The following is a 25,495-nucleotide window of genomic DNA, read 5'->3' on the forward strand; positions in this document are numbered from 1 at the left end:
GTTGCGTGGTTAAAAGTATTGTTTAATCTCTCTATCTGCTGTGATTAGTGATGCCTGCTGGAATCCAAAAATGTAGGTTTGTACCTCAAAAATTAAAGAATTGATTTGAATTGAAGAAAGATTTCACAAAAACTGGCATGATTCAAGATTCATGATTCAAGATAACTTTTTCCCAATAGTTCTGAAGATATTTAAGACAACCAAAATGAACAAGTAGTTCCAAGGGAGTGGAACGAAATCCCTTATCTAAGCTGAATTTTGGCTTCAGCCTATGGCCTAACTTGGTCCGCACTGGTTGCCAGGCTGCTTGCTGAACCCTCTCCCACAGCATCGCCAGTATTTCAATCACTGTGACTCACCATGTCCGCTGTATCATACGCTATCTGCCTGTCTTCGTAATGAACTCTCAGGCGGGATGGGTACAGAGTTTGAAAACGTATGTTTTTTGCCTTTAGGACTCGTCGCGCCTCAGCGTCTACTTTCCGTTTGCGTAGAATGGCTGGTGCGTAATCGTGATCCAAGCTTATCCTGAGGCCATCCAGATCAAAGCCTTTCTTTTGCCAAGCCAACCAGATTTACTCTTCTATCACTGGAAAGCTCTGAGATTTGACAAAGATAGATCTTGGTTTGGCATCAGGCGGGGGCTTGGGAGCGAATGCTCTATGAGCCCTCTATCTGCAGGTCTACTGTAGTCTCTTAGCATTTTCCCGATGAACGTTATCATTGCCTTGGGAGTGTCTTTTGGTTCTTGTTCAAGAATGCTATTCTGATATTGTCTCTTCTCGACTGACATTCTTGATCTTTTAATTTGTTCTGGACTTGAATTTTAAGCATTCCTGTGATCACTTCTTCCACATCTTGTAGCCTTTCCTCGTTCCCCACAATTCTTTTCTTCGCTTCGTCCAGCCTTTAATTTGTCTTTGCAAATTCTCTCTTAATCTCTTCATCTCACAAATTTCTTTCAGTATCGTGCTATTTGTCACCTCTTCATCATCCACATGTTCCTTTTCTTGTGCCGGGTTAGCCGCGATGGGTATAGCATTAGCTTCTTCGTCGTGTGATTCTTCTGCGTTGTCATTCGCCGGAGGATTTGTTGGTTTTCCTCATCTTCTCTGAGGTGGCATCTTGTCCCCTTTCTAAAGGATTGCAACTTACGTTACTTTGACTTTTTCAGGTCTTTTCCATCTTTACATTTTTCTTGTGTGTTTCTTACAAAAACAAGACATTTCCCAGTACCCATTGACCTGACTGAAGCTCCACACAAAGGTCTTGATAATGTGAGGATTGTGTCCTGACGGGGATTATGTGGGGCATGAATTTGTACTGGCTTGATTGGGTACAGTGTTTTTCATGCAAGCTAATTCAGAATCAGCCATGAGCCAGCATGCACAGGCCTTGTTTTTCTACGCTCTAATTCGAAGCAGACTTGTAACAACAGAGCGGTGCACAGTGCATTAGTGACCGCACATACTTGGTTTCCAGTGAGGATAACAGCACATGGACAAGCAGAGACAAATGCAGCAAGTTTGACGACCGGGGACAATGGCATAGGGAACGGATCAGGGGTCATTTACAAAAGATTGTGTTGATGTTTTGCTACGTCTGGCGCTCTTGCCAGGTTACAGAAAATCCGGATTGATATGCCCTCCCCAACGCCTCCATTTAGCCATTAAAGGACACACAAAGTGAGTTATGAATGAGATTTGTCTAAACATGAGGGGATAATTTACCAAAACACAAGGGATAGAGAGGGAGACGCTCCGCAGCAGCACACACGCATGCAGCTTTATTTACTGATGACAATTTTAGTCAGTAAAATTATAAAAGTCTTATAATTGCTTGTATTTCATCTGCTGAAATACAAGCAATTCAGCAGATTGCTTGTATTTGTCCTTCTTGCCGTTTTGATTTTGTAGATAATTTCAGCTTCATTTTTGGAAAATTAGAAACAATGTGAAATCAGTGGAGCACAGCAGCCTCATTAATATGCATGATGTCATCAGAACAGTGGTGTGCTGTCAGGGCCAGCACCATCACTGTGTTGAACGGCGCCAGCATTGCCTCCTGCCGAAGGAGCCTCCAGCGCATCGTGAGAGGAGCGGAGAAGATCTGCGGAGCCCCTCTCCCTCCATTAAGGACATGTACTCCACCCGTCTCACCCGCAAAGCCGTCAAAATCGCCAGGGACCCTTCGCACCCATCACACAGGCTCTTCAAGGTTATGCCTTCAGGGAGGAGACTGTGGAATCTACGGGTCAGTTCCAGTTGACTGAAGTTTTGTACACAGGGCCATCAGGAAGCTGAACTCCCTAACCTCCCTCCACCCCTCTTCCCCCTCCCTCCGCTTCACAATCAAGGATGAGAGAAACATAATTTCAAACAATTCACATGGTTTGACAAATTAAAACATCTTGAATCTTGAATCTTAAATATGGTGTGCTATTGAGCATGTATTCTGTTGCAACGTCAGCAGCGACCCAAAACATGATGCCAAATTTATCTGGCTTGTTTGCCATGTATTGAGTGAATGGACAACAAGCTTTCGTTGCTAAAAGCTGCTCATCAATGGTGATGTCGGAGCCAGGTTTAGCTGAGGACAGTTATTTACAAAACTGTCCCACATTTAATTTGCAAGGGCAAATTTGCAAGTTCTACATTTTGCTAATGACAATCCTCATATAACCAAGGAAGTTATGGCAAGTTTAAACAAAAGAGACTAGCTTTTAAGAACAAGGATAGAAGGCTGCATCCCAGAAGGAACTCAAGGAACTCAGCGAGGATGTTTGGAAAGGAGCCTTAGCTCCATGGACAATAAAAAACTGTGGGACTCAAGGATTACGTGCATGAACAATAATAAACAGTATTTGGTAACGTTGAACGACGAGGAATATGCTAACTTGAATGACTTCTTCTTGAGGCATGAGGCTGACAGCGAATCTAACTTTTCTGCTGTGACTGATTTAGCTGTTGATGGTGACTTTTGTGCTTTCATTGACCCGCAGGAGGTCCAAGCCATTTTTAGCAAGGTCTCAAGTAAAAAAGCCGCTGGTCCGGACAGCCCGTCAGCCTTCCTACTAAAGAGTTGTGCACAGGAAGAAGAAGAAGAAGAAGAAGATCTTTATTTATATAGCGCCTTTCACAGACATATAGTCACAAAGCGCTTTACATGAGACAATTGGAACAGGAGCTAACTGAGGCCTGGTGTCCCATCTTTCAGTTGTCTGCCAAGTGCTGTGTGGTCCCTTTTGAGGATTTTCTTACTTAACAAAGCTTAGAGATATGTTGTCTAGTCAAAAGGTGAGGTTTAATACATGTATATACACGGAGAATGCACAAAGCTGTGCATCAGAGTTCTGAGGAGCAAACTCTCTGATCCAGCTATATAGCATAGGTCACAACAGGAAAGACCGTGGCAGTTTGGTGTGTTTATGCAGATGAGTAGCAGACGTCAGCTAATCATGCTAATATTGTTTTATTTTTTATTTATTGGTTTATTTGGTTGGGACAGGGCATGTTAATGAACATACATGGGTCTTTCTGCTGTACATGGGTACATTGGGCCAATTTCCATCCGTCGTCCCCCATGCGCACTCACAAACACACTCACATTCATCCTGGCCTATTGTACATGTTTTTAGGGGTAGGGGAAACCGGAGTACCCAGAGAAAACCTACGCAGACACGGGGAGAACATGCAAACTCCACACATAAAGGCCCCGTCCCTGGTGGGAATCGAATCCAGACATGGGACGGCACGGTAGCGCAGCGGTTAGCGCCTCCGCTTCACAGCCAGAAGGTCCCGGGTTCGATTCCCACCAGGACGGGTGTTCCAGCACACCACTTCTATTCTGTGTGGAGTTTGCATGTTCTCCCCGTGCGTAGGTTTCCTCCGGGTACTCCGGTTTCCCCTACCACTAAAAACATGTGCAATAGTGTGAATCCCCCAGCTAGGTGATTCTGACCGTCAGCCTGGCTCCACATCATGGAGATGGGGCGCGGCACTGCCCTCGACCACTCCTTACGGGTTGCCCCAGCGGCATCGAAGGATGGGTTAAATGCAGAGGAAAAATTTCCCTACGGGGACAATAAAGTATACAAACAAACAAAACCTTCTAACTGTTAAGCACGAGCGCTAACTGCTGTACTACCGTGCCGCCCAATACAATCAGGGCATGGTTTTAGAGGAAGACAGGAAGGCTTTTGTCTCAGGACAGGTCTTTGGCCTTTTGTCTTAAGTGTGAAAAGTCAGGGAGGCAGGATGCCGGCGCTCTCCAGCAGATTGTGGCCCAGATGATAGGTTAGTTTGTGTATTTGCTGCGACTAGTTTTGGTGAATAATAACTCTGAATAAAACTGTCAAAACATCCCACAGTTATGGAAAAAGTCAACGATTATACCTTTACCTAAGACTTCTTGCCCAGCTATAAACAAAGGCTATCGGCCTGTGGCCTTCACGAGCATTGTTATGAAATGTTTTGAGAAAACAATGGTGAAATCAGAAGTATCAGTTTTTTTTCGATCCACTGCAATTCTTGGCACCACTGATGCTATTGTTGGAATGTCTCATTTGATTTGTAAACATCTGGAAAAATCTGATTGCTACGCACAAGTCTTATTTGCTGATTTTACATCGGCCTTTGACACTGTTCTCCCTCAGTTACAGGTACATAAATGGTTAGCCCTGCCAGTTTAGTCCTTTTCTGGTGAATTGGTTTTACTCTTTTTTAACAAACAGGTAACAGCGAGTGAGGGTAAATAAAACTTTGCCTGAATCAAAAACAAGCAGCACTGGAGTGTCCCAGGGAGCTGTAAGTTATCCTATCCTTTCTACTTTATATACAAACGAATGCAGAAGCCAAAAAACAAACAACAGAATCTTCTCAGATGATTCTCAGATGACAGTCATTTTGAGCTTACTTTTGTGCTTACTACTACTCAAGTGGAATGTGCATGTTGATTTTCATTGTCGCAAATTGTCTCAGAGGCTTCATTTTTTAAGAAGACTGAGAATGTTTGGCATGAGCTTAAAATGATGTCTTTTTTTTAAGATGCTGTTCTGGAAAGCCATATCTGATAAGGCATGGTTGCCTGGTTTGGCCCTCTTACTGTCTTGTGTAAAACCAAAATTGAGAGATTGGTCAGAAATGCCATGAAGGTTATTGGCAGGAAAGAGTATCCTTCTTTAAAAACACTTCTTGAATCCTCGGTCCTGGCACAGGCAAAAAACATTCTCAAAGAACCTTCTCATGTGCTCTTTAATGAATGTGAACTTTTACCATCGGGGAGGCGATATCGGGCCATGATAGCCACAAACAACAGATACAGAAAGGCTTTTATTCCTGCATCGGTTGCTCTTCTTAAAGGAATAGGCCACCGTTTTTACATACTGAGATATGTTCTTACCTAACCTTAGTCGAGTTAATATATACCCGTCTGGTCTTTGTCCGTGCGCTCTGTCACGCAAACGGAGCACATACGCAGCCTCTCCCACATGTCATATAGCTCCAAAAAAGCTCACGATAGAAGCTACCAAGCTCTTCCACATGTTCCCTATTTAAATAAAGTTACGTGAAGTGTTTTCATGCGAAGTATATTTACACAGAAATGTAACATGTCGATTTTATAAGCAGATAAAAAGGGGTACTATATTGTGAGGCGTAATGATACAGGAGCACAACGTCCGCGCAGTAACTCCTAAAGACTTCCCCCGCTCACTTCCGTCAATAGAAGCTGCGTGACTTGTAGAGAGCCTTTTACAGCAAGCAGAAAATATATTTTGGGAAAGTGCTGGCGCATTCCTACCTCATGTTCGAAGTCCTGAGTCCTGTGTCATCGTCCGGGGTGAGTTAGAAATCTGTGAAACATTACTACACTATATAATTTCTGCTTGTTATCACAGCCCGGCACGATGCACGTAAAAGGCATTGTTCACAAGTTATCGTGCTAAAACTTGACGCTTCTTCAACTGTTCTCTGCTAGCTCTCTACAAGCTTCAAGCTCTACAAGTCTTTAGGAGTTACTGCGCGGATGTTGTGCTCCTGTATCATTACGCCTCACAATATAGTACCCCTTTTTATCTGCTTATAAAATCGACATGTTACATTTCTGTGCAAATATACTTGGCATGAAAACACTTCACGTAACTTTATTTAAATAGGGAACACGTGGAAGAGCTTGGTAGCTTCTATCGTGAGCTTTTTTGGAGCTATATGACATGTGGGAGAGGCTGCGTATGTGCTCCGTTTGCGTGACAGAGCGCACGGACAAAGACCAGACGGGTATATATCAACTCGACTAAGGTTAGGTAAGAACATATCTTAGTAGTATATAAAAACGGTGGCCTATTCCTTTAAGTGCAGATAGCACTTTGTTTAGGTCTTACGTTCTCTCACTGCCAGATGTAACACTGGGCAACACTGTGGACTTAATGTGTAACACATTCTGTTGTACTGATTGTTATGGCACAGCCATATTCCACTGTTGAAATAATGCAGAACGGGTTTACTGTTGTCTTTTTGAATTTGTATCAGTCCAGATGTCAGTCCTGTGCTGCTGCAGCTGAGCCGCGCTGCCACTGTGTGTCAACCTGACTCACATAACCTTGGAGGTTGGGGAAACTGTAAAACTCAGAAGAAACCTGGCTGGCTGCCCTCTGTCTCCTCTGATCTTCTGAAATGGTGCACTGCCTCCTGGGTTTGTCCCTATTTCAGAGCGTGGTGTCCTGCACTAGTCAGCTCCACCTCCTCCTTCCTCTTCCTCCTGCAGCCCCCTCCGCTCCTCACCATCTCTTTCACCATGTCCACGTTTGTCCCTTTATTTGTTTCCTGTAGCTCCTCTTGTGACGCCTCCCCTGTGCTGCAGGTGTGGGGGCTCTTGGTGCCTCTTCAGTGTATCAAAAGAAGACATTTTTTAGGTCTCAAATGGGTTTAGCTGAGAAGATAGAATTGTGTTAATCTTTCAAAAGCTGCTTCCTTCAGGACCATTTTGGACTCTCAAAATAAACAAATCCATCAAACCTCCACAAAAACACAGGAAAGACGTACAAAAGTATCCAGAAAAACTATGTGGAACACATTAACCACAAAAGTAGTTCAAAGAAAAAGGTAAAAAATTAAGCTGTACCAGGAGAGAGGGCGGCTGCTTCCTGTTTTCACATCGCCATGACAGGATGGCGATGAATAGAGATCACAAGTCTGATCAACATTGTAGAACATGTTACGTGTTCTCTGTGTGGTGTTTACCTGTGTCAGGCCCATAAACTTGCTGATGTTCTCGGATAGGAAGACCATGTCTCCGTCTGACGTTACCACGGTGATGAAGCCCTCCAGAGACTTGAGGTAGAGGCTGTCCAGCTGTCCCTCCTCCTCTTCCTCTCTGCTGCTGCGGGCTGAGGACACAGGACATACCACAGTTACTTACTGACTTTCCCTTACTGGCGGAAATGGAAATCCTGGAGTAGTTTTGGTTTAGTGCTAATTTTGTCCCTTGTTTAGTTTTGGTTTAGTCCTGGTTTTGTCCCTTGTTTAGTTTTGGTTTAGTCCTGGTTTTGTCCCTTCTTTAGTTTTGGTTTAGTCCTGGTTTTGTCCCTTGTTTAGTTGTGGTTTAGTCCTGGTTTTGTCCCTTCTTTAGTTTTGGTTTAGTCCTGGTTTTGTCCCTTGTTTAGTTTTGGTTTAGTCCTGGTTTTGTACCATGTTTAAGTTTTGGTTCACTGCTGGTTGAGCCCATGAAACATTACTATACACATTATGAAGCATCTTAAAGGGCACAGTGTTGGTGGAAGGCGCTGTTTTTCAAAGCCTGCAATAAATAAATCATTTTAAAAATCTTCCAAAAGACCCACAATCAAAATCTTTTCCTTTCAGCTTTGTTTTCTGTTTGAAGCTTTGGGTCATGGCCAAAATAAACCAACGCTACTTCTTCCTGAAATCCAAACAAAATCCAGACTCCCCTTTCTCACACTCCAAACGGCAAGGTTCGCAGATCTTACAGAATAACAATACTCTTCCCCCTGTGAGTAAATCTATGAGACCAAATGTTACTTATCTTACAGCTGCTCTGCCAGATATTTTCTGTTTCTAAACCAAACCATGAAAAGGCGCACTTGAAAAAAAGCAGATAATTTCTAGCTCTTGAAGTACCTACCACAAAATTGTATTGGTCGTTTAACATAAACGCGGCACATTGATGCTCGACATTGAGCCTTTTTAAAGCACTGAGAACCGTAAAGATGATGCCAAGCCATAGAGCCTGTGTATTTGAGCCAAACGGTGCCGCTCACTGGTTAAGGCTGAAGAAACAGCCTACTGTTTAATCCAGCCCAAAAGCATGAAGACACAAGAATGTTCAATATGTTTTCCATTAAATGTGTGAGCTCAGTCAGGCCTTAATAAGGCCTCACAACTTCCTCGGCCTCAGGGGGTCAGAGAAACATCGCGGTGATAATCGGTCACAAGTTTGTACATATATTTTACATATTTTTTGTTGCAGACTTTTGAGTAGCATTTCAGAACCATTAGAGACAGAGACTTACCCTTTTTTGTTTTGAGATCTGCAGATGTTTGTCTTTCAAACAAGCTCCCTCTGAAGTATGTACTAAACATGAATGTCCTGAACATACTGTATGTTATAATAATTATATTATATATTGATTATAATATTGATAGACGTCTCTATTATATTCGGTTCTGGAGATAAAAGGCCAACAGCCGATATTGTAAAATACCAAAATATTTGCCTGATATACTGTCCCTAATCCCTACTAAATGCAGACGATACAGTGGTGGGTCCCATCAGCAACAGAGACAAGTCAAACTACTCCTCTAACAATCAACAGTACAGAGAGGGTGACCAACGTTAAGTTCCTGGGTGTGCACATCACAGAGAAGCTCTCCTGGACCATGCACACTACATCACTGGTCAAGAAAAGTAATCAGATCTCTACTTTCTTCGCAAGCTGAGAAGATCCAGAGTCCCAGCCTCTGTTATGTGCAACTTCTACAGAGGGACTATAGAGAGCATCCTGACCAGCTCCATCACTGTGTGATTCTTCTACAGAGGGACTATAGAGAGCATCCTGACCAGCTCCATCACTGTGTGGTTCTTCTACAGAGGGACTATAGAGAGAATCCTGACCAGCTCCATCACCGTGTGGTTCTTCTACAGAGGGACTATAGAGAGCATCCTGACCAGCTCCATCACTGTGAGGTTCTTCTACAGAGGGACTATAGAGAGCATCCTGACCAGCTCCATCACTGTGTGGTTCTTTTACAGAGGGACTATAGAGAGAATCCTGACCAGCTCCATCACTGTGTGGTTCTTCTACAGAGGGACTATAGAGAGCATCCTGACCAGCTCCATCACTGTGTGGCACGGCGCCAGCACTGCCTCCTGCCGAAGGAGCCTTCAGCGCATCGTGAGAGCAGTGGAGAAGATCTGCGGAGCCCCTCTCCCCTCTATTAAAAGGAACATACTGAAATATGTTCTTACCTGAGCTTAGACGAGGCAAGGTGTACCTGTCTGCTCTTTGTGTGTGCAGTCAGCTCGCAAAAAGTTAGCATTTGGCCTCTCCCAATTAATTCCTATACCTCCAAACGGGGGTGAAGTTGGAAGCTATCAACTCGTCTAAGCTTAAGGTAAGAACATATACCAGTATGGAAGAACTGTGTGCCCTCAAGCGCGCAAAAAGACCAAAGATGTCGTTAGCATTTGGCCTCTCCCAGTATATTCCTATAGCTCTTCCACTGGCACGCACAAAGACAAGACAGGTACGCATCAACTCGTCTAAGCTCAGGTAAGAACATATCTCAATATGGAAACATGGTGGACATGTACTCCAAGCATGTCACCCGTAAAGCCGTCAAAAACACCTATGCACCTATCAGAGTCTCTTCAAGGTAATGCCTTCAGGGAGGAGACTGCGGAATCCACGGGCCAGGTCAAGTCGACTGAAGAACAGTTTCATACACCAGGCTACCAAGAAGCTGAGCTCCCTGCCTTCCCTGCCCTCCCTGTGCTGCCACCCCTTACCCCCCACGTCCTGCTCCACAACAAGGACGAAAGAATGAACTATTTCAATTTATTGTGAATTGAATAGACAAATAAAATGAATTGAATTTAAAATACTGATCTGAAATCAATGAACTTCATATGTCCTCTGTTCTACTTGGTTAACTCAGGTTTGTTAAGTTAAAAACTTGTTTTTCGGAATGTTGGGCAGAAATTGATTGTATCTGTTCCAGTGTAGCCGTAATAAAACTCTATAAAAATAATGAATAATAGACTTTTGAAGGAAGCGAAATACTACAAAAGCAATTTGTTTTCAAAACAATGTCAAAAAGGACTCAAATAACTGTACTAAATGACAAAAAAATTCAAACTGAGATTTGTTAAAGGCAACACAGAGTTTAAAAATATTAAAATTATGCATTTTCCTCCCCCTACATGTTCCAGCTATGTCTTAATGTGTAGAATGAGCTCAGACCTGTTCACCACAACTGCCTCTAAAATCCTGCACTGTCACTCAGAAAGGTGTTAATTCGGGTCCGAAGTGCCGTCATGCACAAGCTTAATATAGAAGGTGCAGTAACATGCATGACCTGATGTGGCAGTAGTGAGTATAAAATGGCTAACTTGTATCTAGCCCCTTTAAGTACAAAAAATGGGTTCGTGTCTCACAGTCCTATTCGGTAGCTCTTATTTATCACTCCATCACGGCAAATATTTCCTCGAAGAGAGAAAACAAATATCAGCGAACTCGCTCGGCCTTTTGGACCGAGCGGGCAATTGTCCGAAGTGAGTGTGGTGTGAACACAGCACAGCCGGGCGGAGGGGAAGCGCGCGGTCCCAGCGTGCTTCCCCCTGATAAGACTTCCCATGATGGCCGCGGGGACAGCCGGGGCCAGGAGCAGGGAGTTTAGACTGGGACGCAACAACAGCCCCAAGCCACGGAACAAACAGCACAATCTCCTACACCCAGAATGGACACAAGTGGGAGCTGGACCCTTTAGAGACAAATAGGAGAACACAAAGAAATGTGAAAATAATTGGCATCACTGTGAAATAAATAGATTGCTCGAAGTGCTGACTTAACCTGGTGGAGGGGATTGATCACCCGAATGATCCCAGGAGCAGTGACCCTGTTTGGGACCTGGAGGCAGCGACCCTGGTCCAGAGCGCAGCACCACCTTTGGCCTACATACTGGAGAGCGACCAGACTGGGCTGTTCCAGAGTTATGTAATTGCTCTCATGCATTCAGAAGAATGGACTGCATATCTAACGTTTGGGAAATCGAGTGTGCCTTGGAATAGGGTGGAATGGTTGGGAAGCATTATCAAATTGATCATTAAAAGGCAACTGCAAGTGCAAACAGATTTTTCATATGTAATCAATGTGGGGATTTTAAGCTAGTTTTCTCTCTTAACATTGTAGTTTAAAAGTATAAAAAATACCAAACTCATCCAGCTCATCCATATCTGCCACTATTTAGATGCCAAGATATTTTATATCGGTTTGTGTATATTTAAAGTTAAAGAAGGTAACCATTTCTGGTGTAGAGCTTGGAGATAAGTAGCGCCTCAGATTTTTGCCAGTTCACTTTGTATCCCGAAATTTTTGAGAATCTTTTTATGGTTTCCATGAGTTGAGGAATTGAAGAGCTTGGGTCTTTCAAAAGCAACAATATGTCATCTGTAGATACAAAAAGTGTATGCTCCTCGCTACCTCCCTCAACTCCCTTTATATTACTGTTCTGTCTTATAGTGCTATAAGAAAGAGCAATGACGACAGGTCAGCCTGTCTTTGTTGTATAGAAAGGAAAGGGGCGATAGACAGATATTTCCACTCCACCCGATAATTGGCCCATTTGTTGGTTCTGCCACTAATATATGAATCAATGTTTTGTAGTATTCTGCAGGAAGATCGTCCAGACCAGGAGACTTTCCATCTTTTAGTTGTGAAATTGCCCTCCTAATGTCTTGCTCCATAATGGGAGAGCTGTGGTAATTGCAGACCATCATAAAAGACAGCAACATCTTCCTCAGTTGATCTATCTTCTGATTGATATAGGTTATTGTAAAATTCATAAAATACTTGATTGATGACTTTAGTTTCTGTAGTAGGTTTGTTTTGAGCATCTTGAATAGCTGAAATCAGGGGCTTGTTTTTTTTATTTATTAGATTAGCTAAGACTTTCCCAATTTTACCCCCCTCTTTATAATAGGTTGTCCTTGTTCGTTGTAGAAGCCTTTCTGATTTAGCATATAAATACACGTGGCTTTTCAATTCACATAGTTGCTGCATTTTAGTTTCAGAGTATTCTTTCTCCATACTTTTCTCTAATTCTAGTTTCTGTTGTTCTAAATCTTCTACCTCATTCTTATCTTCTCTTTTCTTTTTTGTGGCTAGTTCCATCATTCTCCCTCAGAGAACAGCTTTGGATGCCTCCCAGACCGTTCTCATTCCTGTGGTAGAATCTATATCAGGGGTCCTCAGACTTTTTTCTCTGGGGGCCACATTATTGTTCCTGACTGTGATGGGGGGCCGGACCGGGTTGGCCTTAACATAGAATTGTATGACTCAGACCAAAATGCCTCATTGTGAAGTAGAGATGACTCGCCTGCACAGTCACGACTACATCCACAAGATCAACACTTGATTCAGGCTCATACTTGTTTCACTGTAGTGGTTTGCAAAAATAGTAATCAAGTCTTCACATTTTGTTTTAATTTCCATTTATTTATATTTTCAAATAAAACATCATTATGTAATGTGACCAAAGTAATAACTTCTTACACTTGTATTGTGCTTTACAAGCCTGTTCACAAGTTTCCCAAAGTTCTGTAGTCATTATTCATTCTCTCCACACTCTGTGGTGGTAAGCTTCATTTACCACGTGGCTATAATGTGTTTATATTCTGTGCCCTCTGCTGGACACCTGTGGAATAATTTTTCATTTATTCAAATTCCCCCTAGTGGCTGGAATGAGTAAACTGGTTATTTAGTTAAAGGTCCTATATCATGCAAAATCGACTTTTTGGAGCTTTTAGCCATGTTGTTATGCAATTTCCTAATCAAAAGCACCCCCAGAGTGGTTTGTGGCTTCATTCACGCAGCTCTCCGCAATCCTCCTGAATCCTGCTCTCTGAGCAGCTGCGCCTCCCTCTCCTGGTGAACGACTGAGTGTTCAGTTGTGTCGTAACAGCGGAACGGAAGTGCTTGACGTCTGTAATGTAATGTCTTAATTCTATGCTTAAGGCCTGATTTTAATTTGTAAAACAGCGTTTTCATTATTTCTGTCGTAAGAGAGAAACAAAAAGAAAAAAATAAATTAAAAAAATAATAAAAAAAATAAAAAGGATGTGCCCGAGGTGCTTCCAGGTCAGCTGAGGCCAAAACAAACACCCCTGAGCGTCTGAACAGATCAGTCATGTTTGCGCTGCAGCTGTGAAGATGGAGCTCGTTTATAACTGGACACACCTGTTCTTATTCTTAACTAACGATAATGTCACGGAGAAAAAGAAGCGTGTTTGGCTACGGAGTTTATTCAACCTTTTTCAGGAAGAGGCCACTCTCTCAGAAGCTGTTTTTTTCCTCCGGGATTCAGCGACTATCAGCCAAAATGGTGTTTTTCTGTGACTGTCACTGATGGATGTTTGGTGAACCTTCACCAGAACCAAAGTGGATTAACTTTTATAACCAACACGAGTCCCACAATGTAAACAACGATGGACCAGAGTTAGCTTGTGTGTTAGCATATTAGCATGTGTGTTAGCCATTTATGAAGCTGTGTTGCAGATGTCAACTCCGTATAACTGCATCGTGAAGTAACTTCACTTATTGCTGTTTATTTATATTACGGTAAAGTTGTATGTGCGGAGAGAGGGGGCGGAGTTAACTGAATCGAAGCATTGTGTCTTCCGGGTTTGCAAAATACTCCCAGAAAATGCTTATATTTATCACAAAAATGAGTGCTCCATAGTGGTAGAGGTACAATATATCATATAAATGCCTATACTTAACTTTGGAATGGCTAAAATAGCATGATATAGCTCCTTTAAAATATCCTAACTCCGCACAGGAATGGGCTAGAGACGTACTTTTTTTTTTGACATAATCAGGGATTTGTGCTCTACAAGTCGGGGGCCGGATTAAATCATCTCGTGGGCCGGATTTGGCCCGCGGGCCGTAGTTTGAGGACCCCTGATCTATATTTTCTTTAAAAAACAAGTTAATTCTCTGAAATATCCTTCAAATTATCTTCCTCATCTACATCTACACTATGTTAAGAATTATTATGGACATTGTATTTCAGTGCCATAAAGGTTAAAACAAATATTTTTTCAATGAAACTCATGGATGGTATTGTGTCTCAGGCTCTTTGAATCACAATCTCAGACGTGATGAATAGTTGTCAGGTGAGTGCAGTTAAGGGAAAAACTATAGTAGAAGGGTGTTAACCATTATCAAGCAGACCACCATTGTCAAGCAGGAAAAGAAAAAGAAGAAAAAGGGTCTCTCTGCTGATAAAAAGTGTGAAATAGTTGCATGCCTTGGACTAGGTATGAACACCTTCGATATTTCATGAAAGATTAAGCTTAATCATCGTACTGATAAGAGATTTGTGGATGATTCAGACACACACGGGTGTGTGCAGATAAAGGCACAATAAGGACGGTTTCTGCCAGACAAACACATCAAATTAATAGAGCAGCTACTTCAAAGCAGCAAACAAGTATTGCAAGTTGCTGGTGCCTCTGGAGTCTCCCGAACATCACAGAGTCGGACCCTCCAGAGGCTGCAGTTGTGCATAAACCTTCTATCCAGCCTCCCATAAACTGTTAATTGATGCTGACGAGCAGAAACGGGTGCAATGGGCTAAGAAAAACGTACAGCATGACATGATGCATTGTCATGCATGAAGATGCAGTTCTTCTTTTTGTACCATGGAAGAAAATGGTCTATCAGAAACTCTTCCCCCTAAAGGGGCCGACCAGCTCTCTCCCCGTGATTCCAGGCCAAATCATGACACTGTCTCCTGCTTGCTGAGCCTCGCAGCCTTGTCCATCCATCCACTACTCCATCCATCTGACCATCCAGGGTTACACAGCACTCATCAGTGAACAAGACTGTTTGAAAATAAGTTTTGGCCCAGCCAGCAAAACAATGTGGGCTCTGCATGGGTTTGCCCACCTGGGTTGTAAGTGGGTTTGTCCGGAGTTTCCATGTGGGCCCCATGTGTGTTGGCCCATGTGGGCTGGACCTGTGCGATGTAGGCCCTCCAAGGAGCAGCTATATGGCATTCAGTTTGATCAACATGTACAGAAAAACTATAGCGCCACATTCTGCACAGAGAGGCTCTAACTCAGGGACAGTCCTAGGAGGAGCTGCTTCAGACTGTGTTATGTGAGTCACTGACTTTTGTAACCTGCTTTACGTTTACAGTTCATATTGTTGCAGAACAGAACAGAAACTCAGAATATTATATATGTTATATATATTATATATATATATATATATATATATATATATATATATATATATATATATATATATATATTGAATTTTATTTATGTATTTATCTATTTTTAAGAAGTTAGTTAAGGTGGCAGCCCGGTGTTGTTTAGGCGACCGCCTAACACCTGGTTATTGTTGTTCCATCCATGATCTTATTTTAGTCCTCTATGACTCTGTTTAATCATCATTAGTGCAATGGCATTTTGAATTAAACATAGAAGCAGCAGCAGTTTCTTCCTAAAACAATGATTCTATCTTGTTTTTTCCCAAGACTTCATTTCAATGTCAGAGTGAAAAAGAGACTAAACAGCCTATACAATGTTTATTTTATGATTTGTTGTTGTGAAGTTGTCATCAACAAATACTGACATGTTTGGTATCCATATGTGTACTGCTATACCTAAAATATGGTCATTTCCTTAGTGGGAGACAGCAGTGGCTAAAGATAGGAGAACTATACACAGGGCACAAGTGCAGATGTTACCAAACGTTAGGGCCGTTTTCTCCAAATGAGGCTTTCGATCCACTGCAACAACATCTCCACTGTCGTAGCTCCAAAATGAAGATGGCATAATTTACAGCCTGGGACTCTACAACAACCCAAAAGCCAAAGAGAAATTAGATTTTATGAAAACAGAAAATGACAGAAAACTTCTGTCAAAGCAGTACATTTCTTCTCAAATTTCATATTAAATTGATATGTCTATTTTTACCTTTTCCCTTATTCACCTGCAATATCTTACCTCAATTGCCCTGAAGTTCCCTACAGAAACAAAACCACTGGAATCCGCTGAGGACATACTGTTCGTAGAGTTGAAAAACAGTTGAGCGGGCTGTTACTCTGGAGTGAAATGGCGCTCATTTATCACTATCCATCTGGCTCCGTCCGGTGAATGTTCTGCACTTCACAGAAGCGTGATACTATCTCTGTGTCGGAGAAAAACACTTTTTCACTTTGTGACATTTAGCACAGGGTTAAAGCGACAGTCGTGATCAGTCGAGGCCCACGAGTGGTGCTTTGGTCACCAGGAGCTTCCCCTGAATGTGTGTGTGTGAGCACTGTGGTGGGCGCCACGGCGGGGGCCTATTATGGCTAGCGCTGGGCGACGGGCCGAGCTGGGCGCTTCCTCTCGGATCTCTCCCTCATGGAACAGTCCAGCGAAGCGATAAGGCACAATCTGTGCCATCGTCTCTGGCCCCGCCCCCTCCTCCAGCTCCTCCTCCTGCTCCTTCTCTGCAAACCCTCATGACCTTCTTTCCAGATGTCTGACTAACAACATGTTTATATAAGGGTGTTTTACACGGTTCAACACAGGATCATTTGATCAAGATGAGAATCAATCCAAAACATGATGTAACTTTCGGCAAATTTTGCCAGATCACTTTTGGTCTTGTTCCAATTGGTACTGATTTGATATATTTTCACATAGTGAAACTATGCAAGATTACATCTGGTTTCAAAAATGGCTTCAGAAAGACTGGGTTGACTGAGGTGTGGAGCCTCAGGAGCAGAGATTTCAAAGCTTTTCCAAACTTTCAAACTGAATTTTCAGACTGTTACTACCAGTTTAAAACATGTGAATTTCAATGTTGAAGGAAAAAATAAAACTATTATTTTGTATTCTAAGCATCTGAACCAAAGACGGACACACAGAAGGATCATGGACACATGGCAGGGCAGAGCGCAGAGGTAAAGTAACAGGGCAAATAGAGCTCCATAGAAGAATTATCTGGGTCATTAGCTGAAAAACGCTGCTTGTTTTATGAAACACACACATACATTATGCATTTTGTGATAGTAAACTTTAATCCCATTGGTGGTATCCACCAGAAAAAAGTTGGTGTGTGTCAGTATGTGGAGTCCTACAGTGGAATGGTTTCAGTAACCATACTAAACATTGCACAATTATTAACTTTGAAAAGAAATATAAAATATATAATATTTTGGGCAGTTCTCCCATCTCTCTGCTGCTCGAGTGAAAATAGTGCTCATTTACATCTCATTTGGATAAGCCTTTTCTCCAACCCTTTTCCTTATTCTTTTCTCCCCCCGTGGCTGATCCTAGCCAAGCCAGCAAAACAATGTTTGCCCATCTGGGTTATAAGTGGGTTTGTCTGCAGCTTCCATGTGGACCCCATGTGGGCTGGACCTACAAGTGAGCAGAGCAGAGCCCACATTGTTTGTTGGCTGGGAGGTGTAGTAAGGCGGTGGCGAGCCTGTGATGTAGTGAGGTTGTTTAACATCTTTCTAGCATTATATTAATATGTTGAAGAGTGAAGGAAAAACGAAGGAAAAATAAAATGATTGGCACACCTGGGCAAAACGCAAATTCAAGTATTGCACCCAAAATTGGTTAAATACTCCAGGCCAATGTGCATTACTGGAATAATGTTACAAAGAAAGAAGGAAACAAAAAAGAAAACTAAGCAAAAAGAAGACAAATCAGACCAACAATTTGTATTTGTGGTCGTACTGACTGAATGTGATGTCCTGTCACTTGTTTAAGGGGGGTTCACTGGCGCAGCGGCTTTGGGGTGTTGCTGGTGGATCGTTGCATTGTCAGCCTGCTGCAGCTGGGATTGGCCGGGATGGTTGTGCTGACTGGTGCCATCAGGTTGTTGTACATTGCCCTGCTACTGGCTCCAACCACATTAATGAAATGATGGTGGTGGTAGGTAACCCTAACCCTTATAAGTTTACTTCTGCCCACTTCTTCTCGAGTCTATGTACTATTATGTATATATGAAAGCATGTTAAAGTGTCATGAATGCATGTTAAAATCCTGTAAATGCTGCACATGCTAATGTAAAAAATAGTGACGTGTTTATGTAACGTACATGGAATTTGGAATGAACATCAATCAATCAAAGTGCAGACCTACTCAAAGGAAAGGTGGCGCTCAAACAAAGCCGTCCTCAGTGTTCCTGGAGCCAGAAACAAGGATGCTTGTGTCGTCCGATTGGGAGATTGTGGCCATTGCAAACTTTCCTGTCTACAAGCACACTTTGAGCTGAACAAAAGCTTGTCTGGCAGCCAAATATAACCTCTGTGACTTCCAATTCTGCCATAAATCAGAGTTTAAGTAGATTCCAGCACACACATGAAGGAATATTCAGCCCATTCCGACAGGTCACATTTGAAAGTAATCTCGACCTTGCAAAAAATCTTTTTTTCTTTTTTTAAAATTCAGAATTGAGCATTAAGACCTGCAGTCAGAACGTGGCCTTAGAAACCATTTTGACACACACATTTTAAGTAGAACTGTAAGCATTGTATCAAATCAAAACTTTAAAAAATGATGGAAAATTATTACTAAAGCTTATTGTGTAAATATCAGTCAGGTAGACCTCCCTAATATAGATGGTTGAATATTGTGTCCCCAAAATTGCAATAACGATGGGTTGGTGATACATTGTGCTGCAGAGAAAATGATATGTCCTCAATGATGGACCTAAAATGTGATTTCAGTTGGATGGCCATTCATTTTGGACTGGACTTTCTTGGCTGAAAGGCATTCCTGTTCTGTTGACTTTAATACTCCCTTGAAGACACCAGCTCGAGGCGCAGGAACGTGAGAACAATAGGTGGTGGTCTAATTTTAATTCAAGAATCTGCTGGTGGCCACAATGCGTCATGAACAGATTAGTCATCCGCCGTTATGAGAATACACATTGGGAAACTAAAGAAAGACAAGAAAGATGGAAAATATTAACATAGAAACCAGTGTGAACCGCTTGCTGCACTGTGGACTCGTCCGAGATTAGAGCGGCCGCTGATTTCATTTCATTCAAAAAGCCACAAGTTAAAATCACAGATATATCCCACACACCAAAGCGCAAATAAGAAAGAATACTTCTTCTTCTACTTCTTTATGATGATGGAGACATTTCGAAAAATGTCCACACTTTCGGCCACAATTGCTGAAACTTTCCTACAGCAGCTAAGAGGATGATTTAGTGCCGCGAAAAACGAGAGGAAAAAAGTTTTTTTCCAAGCGACGTCCAGACAACTGATAGAGGATTTCGACGCAATGCAGGTGGACTTTATTCATTCATAACTCAAAAATGAATTGGCCTACCGAAGAACTAAAAACACCTGTGGATTCCTTGATTGATCCCTGCATTTCCTGCATTTAATGATACTAGATAAGTAAATATCCGCCGAATATTGTAGCCGCTAGACACCTCTAAAGCAGAGGAACTCTCATTCAGGTCATTTTTCACCACTCAGAGACTCTGCATTTTGCATTGCTAAGAAAAGAGCTATCCAAGGTACTGAGAGAATCGATCAGCAGTGTTCAAACTCTAATTAAGAAGGACAATTGTGGATCCAAAGAAAAAACAGGAGATAACTTAATCTGAAATAACAACAAGCCTCAACATTTCTGAAACAATGTCATTTGGAATGATGAAACCAAAATGGGATTTTTTTTGCCAAAACCATAAACGTTGCATTTGGAGGAGTCAACAAGACCTGTGATGAATGGTGCACCATTCCTACCATGAAAATCAGGGAGGTGGATCACTGATGTTTTGGGGATGTGTGAGCTTCAGGGAACTTGATCAAAACTGATTTCAGGATGAATGCAGCATGTTATTAAAGAATACTGGAGGAAAAGTGTCATCAGCCTGGAAGCTGCGCATGAGAAAATAAAAAAGTAATAAATTAATCGCAATTAATCGCATTTTAATCGAAAACCAAAAGCACCTAAATTATTATATAGAAACATGAGTTCAACAACAAATGTAAATATTGTTGTGAATCTGTAGTTATTCAAGTAACAGAGGCAAAGTGCATTTATAGCTATTTAGCATTCAAGTGTTTTAGGAACTCTGTAGCTTGTAGAATACATTGAACAGTAATAATAATGCCACATTTGTATAAAAAGCAAAAAAGCAAAAAAGCAAAAGGTCCATAAAACAGTGCCTTTAAGTGTTTGATAATTGCTGTAAACAGAAATCGAAGTACAAATAGAAAATACACACTTGTTTTTTAACATTCAACATTTAGTGCAACCAACATGAAAGTGCAGCTGAAGCTACTTGTTCTCCTTTAGCCAGTCACTAAGACAAACAAGCCTGTTTACATTGTCATCACTGAGTGCAGCTCTTTTCTTCTGAATGATGTGCCCAGCAAGTGAAAAAACCCTCTCACAGGGGACAGATGTGGCGGGGCTTGCTAGACAATTTCTGTCCAGAGTGGAAAGCAGTGGATGTGTTCCTGCATGTGCAGACCACCATTTCAGTGGGCAGTCTGTCTCACTGATTGAGTGTTCAGCTCTGTAGAGGCTCAGGGCATGTTTAGGCACCATCATCGTCAGAGGCAGGGTCAGAGGCAAAGGACAAGAGGCCTTTCGTCTTCAGTGTCTCATTCCTGGGCTCTGGAGTTGCTTTGTTGGATTCTTCCTGCAAGAGGGCCTCAAGCTTTGTCCACACCCCTTCTCACTCTTCTCTTGGGAGACACTTTAAATCCTTAAAGCGAGGGTCGAGCACATTTTGAGTCTTGAGTCTTACTATGTAGGCGGAATCCTCATCAGAGATCATGGCGTGTTCCAGGTATCGAATGGCTGGTATTACCACAGAACAGGACACATAATTCTCACCACCAAGGAGGTCAGTCACATATCTGCAGTGAGTAGAGAAGAGAATTTATTATTTTAGCAATTACAGTAATCAACTTTAGGCAATCATTATTAGAAAAAAATATTTACATTGATTTATTTACCTTCCAGGTTCAAGGATGGCAGCCAACCTCTCCACTCTGCTGCAGACAACAAGACCAGTGTGTGCTTCTGTTTGGCCAGAGTAGCATTTACTGCATCTTTGTTCTTGAGAAGACGATGGATCATAAAAAGGATAGAATTCCATCCTGGATTAGGGGCTGATTTTCTGCTCAAGTGCCCGTTGCTCATGATGTAGTTCTTCAGTGTTGGCTGGGCTATATCTGAAATGACCCACCATCTTGTGGCATCTTGCCAGGGCATCTTGCCTCTTTTCAAAATGTGTGCAACACAGGGCATGTGCTGAAATGGAAGCAGTCTTGCTCCTGCCATCATGTTTCTGGCACAATCGGTACCAATAGTTGTGACCTTGCGGTCCCATTTCCCATGACTCAGCCACAGATAAACATTAGTCTGCACAGTTTACTGCATAGTGTCTGTCGTTAGCTTTTTGTACAGTCAGGACAAAACAGGCTAAATGCCATTCATTGTTCACCACGTATATTGTGTGCGCGGTCACTTCATGGTAGCTTACAGAGGTCCAAAGATCCCCAGTCAGAGCAACAAAGTCCACTGCTTTAAGTACATCTTCCTTTTCCTGCTTTTCATCATCATAGCTGCTTTATCTTGCACGTCACAGTTTTTCTACAGGGCAGCTTGTAAGTTGGATCAGACGTAGTGATTTGCAGCACGGACTGAAGCCCCCCATTTTCTACTACCGATAGTGGTCTACAATCCACTGCGATCCATTTTGCGAGACTTACTTATTTTGGCTCGGAAGCCCATCATATTGTCCAGAATGGGCTGGCTGGAGCGCTTGTTTGAGCCGCGAGGCTGAACGCTAGCATCAGGGATGTGTTTTGCATTGCGATGGTATTTTAGACTTGAGTAGCTACGGTGGAAGGAAAACTCTTTTTTGAACAACTTGCACAAAGCAGCACGCTTGTCTATCGTCCGTCTTTTAAAACAAAACTGATTCCCCAACGGGCCGAGTTCATTGCTGTTGTGGGTGGATGGTGAACGTCAGTTCAACGGGCGAACCAGAAACACGCAAATAGAAAGGTTCCGGCTCGGGAGTTCCGGCTTAAGGGGGAAATTGGGGTAAATACAATTAATTGCGTTTAAAAAAAAATAACGCGTTAAAACCTTTGTAATTAATTAATTGTAATTAATGCGTTAAGGTACCACCCCTAATATACACACACACACACACACGCACGCACACACGCACACACGCACACACGCACACACGCACACACATACACACATACACACATACACATACATATATATATACAAATACATATATACATACATACATGTATATAAATACAAGCATATACACATACATGTACATACATACATACATACATACATACATACATACATACATGCATGCATAGCCACACACACATACATATACTGATAAGACACATGCATGCGCATGTACACAGAAATATACATATAGCAGCATAGGGTACTTTCAGTATATGATGGAATAGCATGAACATTGCTTAGCAAAACATACATTTGGGTTGTTCAGCTGTTCTAAAAAGCATGAATGAATACAATAGCAGTTATATAACAGAGTAAAACATAACAAGATAAGTGCTAGAAACATTGGCAAATATTCTGAAGATGCATTCAAATAGTGTTTCGAAAAATATGGAACGACGTTAGAGAGCGTATAGAGACAGGAAGACTGTTTCAGTCTCAGGGAGCTTTAATATTGAAAGCAAATTTTCCGATTTCTTTGTTGGGTCTAAGAACAACTGAAAAAAAGAGAGGCATTATGACGAAGCTTATACGAGGAACTAAAAGGAACCAAATATTGCTTTAAATATGTAAGGCAGTCGAAATAGATACATTTAAAAGTAAATTGAAGCCAGTAATAGTGCCATCTTGCGGATAATGTGAGCCACGACAGCTGCTCATACATCTCACAGTGGTGAGTTTTGCAGGGGCAGCGAAGGATAAAACGACATTGACAGTTATAAACCATGTTTAAGGAGTGAAGGCAGGAGGCTGTAGTATTTTATATAATATATATATAATTTCCGCATAGTCTAAAATGGGTAAGAGCAGTTGAGAAACTATTCTTTTCCTAAACTGTAAATTAAAACAATTTATTGACTGATACAGAAGCTTTAAATTCAAGCTTTTAAGTAATGGATTGAACATGAGTTTTAAAAGAACAATCAGTATCAAGCCAGACACCAAGATATTTAAATGTCTCCATGAGTCTAAGAGGGGATGAGTCTAAGAAACACAGGCTAATGTTATTTCTAGATGCAGACAAGATGTTTTTGTGAAACGTAGGATTTAGATTTATTCAGGAGAAGTTTGTTTGACGACAGCCAACACTGAACATGACTGAACCATAAAAGAGATGTTCTGGAAAGACCAATTGCACAGAGTTTGTGAAGGAGCAGGTTATGATCAACAAATCAAAAGCTTTAGTAAGATCTATACAAATGGTCCCAGTACTTTTATTATCAAAACTTGAAAAGATCTCATTTGTGAGTTTCAAAAGAGCAGTGGAGGTTGAAAAATGTTTCCTAAAGCCTGATTGGCATTGAGATAGTAAGTTATTATTTGCAATGCTTGCTTAAACATTCTTCGTGGCTTCAACTGAACGATTCTGCAAAAAAGCAAAAAGCCCAAGTTAAAAAAAATAAACTTATTTTTCTCGAAACTTGGGCTGCCAACTTATGTCCCTTGTTCTAGTGACTGGGCACAAACCACAAAAAAAAAATCTAAAAAATCACACAAAAAATAAAAAGTTCGGTCAGGATATGTAACGGGGGAAAAAATGGCCTTCACCACAGCACTAACCTTTTTATCAAATTTCAAATCTTGATCCTTTTTAACACCAAGATTTGAAACAGTGGGCTTAACAAACTGTGACAAGGGCGTCAAGACAGCACTACCATTGTTTACCATTGAAATTCAAAAAGTCAGAATACAAGTGTAATGACACCCCAAATCTACGGAGAACAGATCCGAGCGGAAGCAGATCCAATGAACAAAGACGTGGCCCAAGGATGAACCCTTGGGGCCCACCACCCCACAGGGTAGCTCTAGAGAACAGACAGTGACCAACTTTCACACAAGAACTCCTCTCTGTCGAGTAGGATCGGAACCATTCCAGAGCACAATCCCAGACATAATATGTTTGTCTAACTTATTTCACTCTCATTTCACTGGGCTGTGGCTAAAAACAGGGGTTTAAGGAAAGGACATTGACTATTGAGAATGTTTGGGTGCAAGTTTGGCCTTGTTTTAAGAGAATATAGAGACATATTGTGACAAAAATATGTGGCAAGGATGTGGCGGTAAACAGCGCTCAGGGTATGTTCATTTCAGATTGAGGCAGACTGAAGGCACCAAAGTGCAAGTCTTAGCATTTCAGAAAGACTGTCATTCCAGCAGCTGCTAGACTGTTCAATGCACAATAAGAATGATGTCCAATTTTGGACTTCTATGTGTGAATGATAGATTCATGAATGTGATGTTGTATGAGCTGCTGCAATTGTGCAATTTATAGGATCAATAAAGTATCTATTTAATCATTAAAGCAGCCTTCTATGTATGTACCTAGCTTCCTTTTCTTGGTTTGGGAAAAACTATAACAGGTCATTAAAAACACCTGCATATACACAAAATAATAATAATTAAAGCACATTATAGCCTTGTTTGTTGTTAGAAAAACATTATTGCTCCTAAAAGACTAATCTGATCAGGTCTTATGGACAACAAATGTGTTTTTGTGGAATATCACTGGATGAGGTAGGCTGGTGAAATGGAGCATGTTCATCGCTGGAAAGTAGGGCTGGGCGATATGACGATATTAGACCGTCTTACGATCTCAAGAGCTGGTGATCTGTCATTTTTGTGAGATGGTTTTATCACGGTTTTAAGCACTTCTGCACATTTGACTCTTTTCACGGTCAGTGAAGCAAACCCAAGCCGCTAACCTTCTGCTGCACCTTCAATCTGGAGCTTTAAACCCAGCGTTCTGTCTCTGTTTCAGTGGTATTTATGTCAGTGTCTTTCCCTCGTAACACCGCTGCTCTGTGTAGATCGCAGCGTGTGTTTCTTTATTTACCTGCTGGCACATGTGCGAAGAAGTGAGTGTGTCCCTGTAAGACTTGTCCAACTTTGGTGAACTACTTGGTCAAGTAATAACATATAGTAACTAACTGCTGCCGGTTTGCCTTTTCCACTATAAAAGTCACTGCATGTTATTGCTTTAGTAAGACTCTTT

General features: G+C 41.8%; 1 protein-coding gene across 2 annotated transcripts in view; it reads right to left on the reverse strand.

Annotated features, from left to right (window-relative positions):
- Positions 1–25,495, reverse strand: part of epas1b (endothelial PAS domain protein 1b) — a 127,845-nt gene that overhangs the window by 46,059 nt on the left and 56,291 nt on the right. Inside the window, exon 3 of one of the 2 annotated variants that reach the window (XM_079559899.1) lies at positions 7,239–7,384. In XM_079559899.1, the coding sequence (XP_079416025.1) occupies positions 7,239–7,384 (146 nt within the window). The remainder of the gene's footprint in view (positions 1–7,238; positions 7,385–25,495) is intronic. The other variant, XM_079559900.1, reaches the window with a different exon arrangement.

Source organism: Gobius niger, assembly GCF_951799975.1.
Source record: "Gobius niger genome assembly, chromosome: 7".
Taxonomy (NCBI): domain Eukaryota; kingdom Metazoa; phylum Chordata; class Actinopteri; order Gobiiformes; family Gobiidae; genus Gobius; species Gobius niger.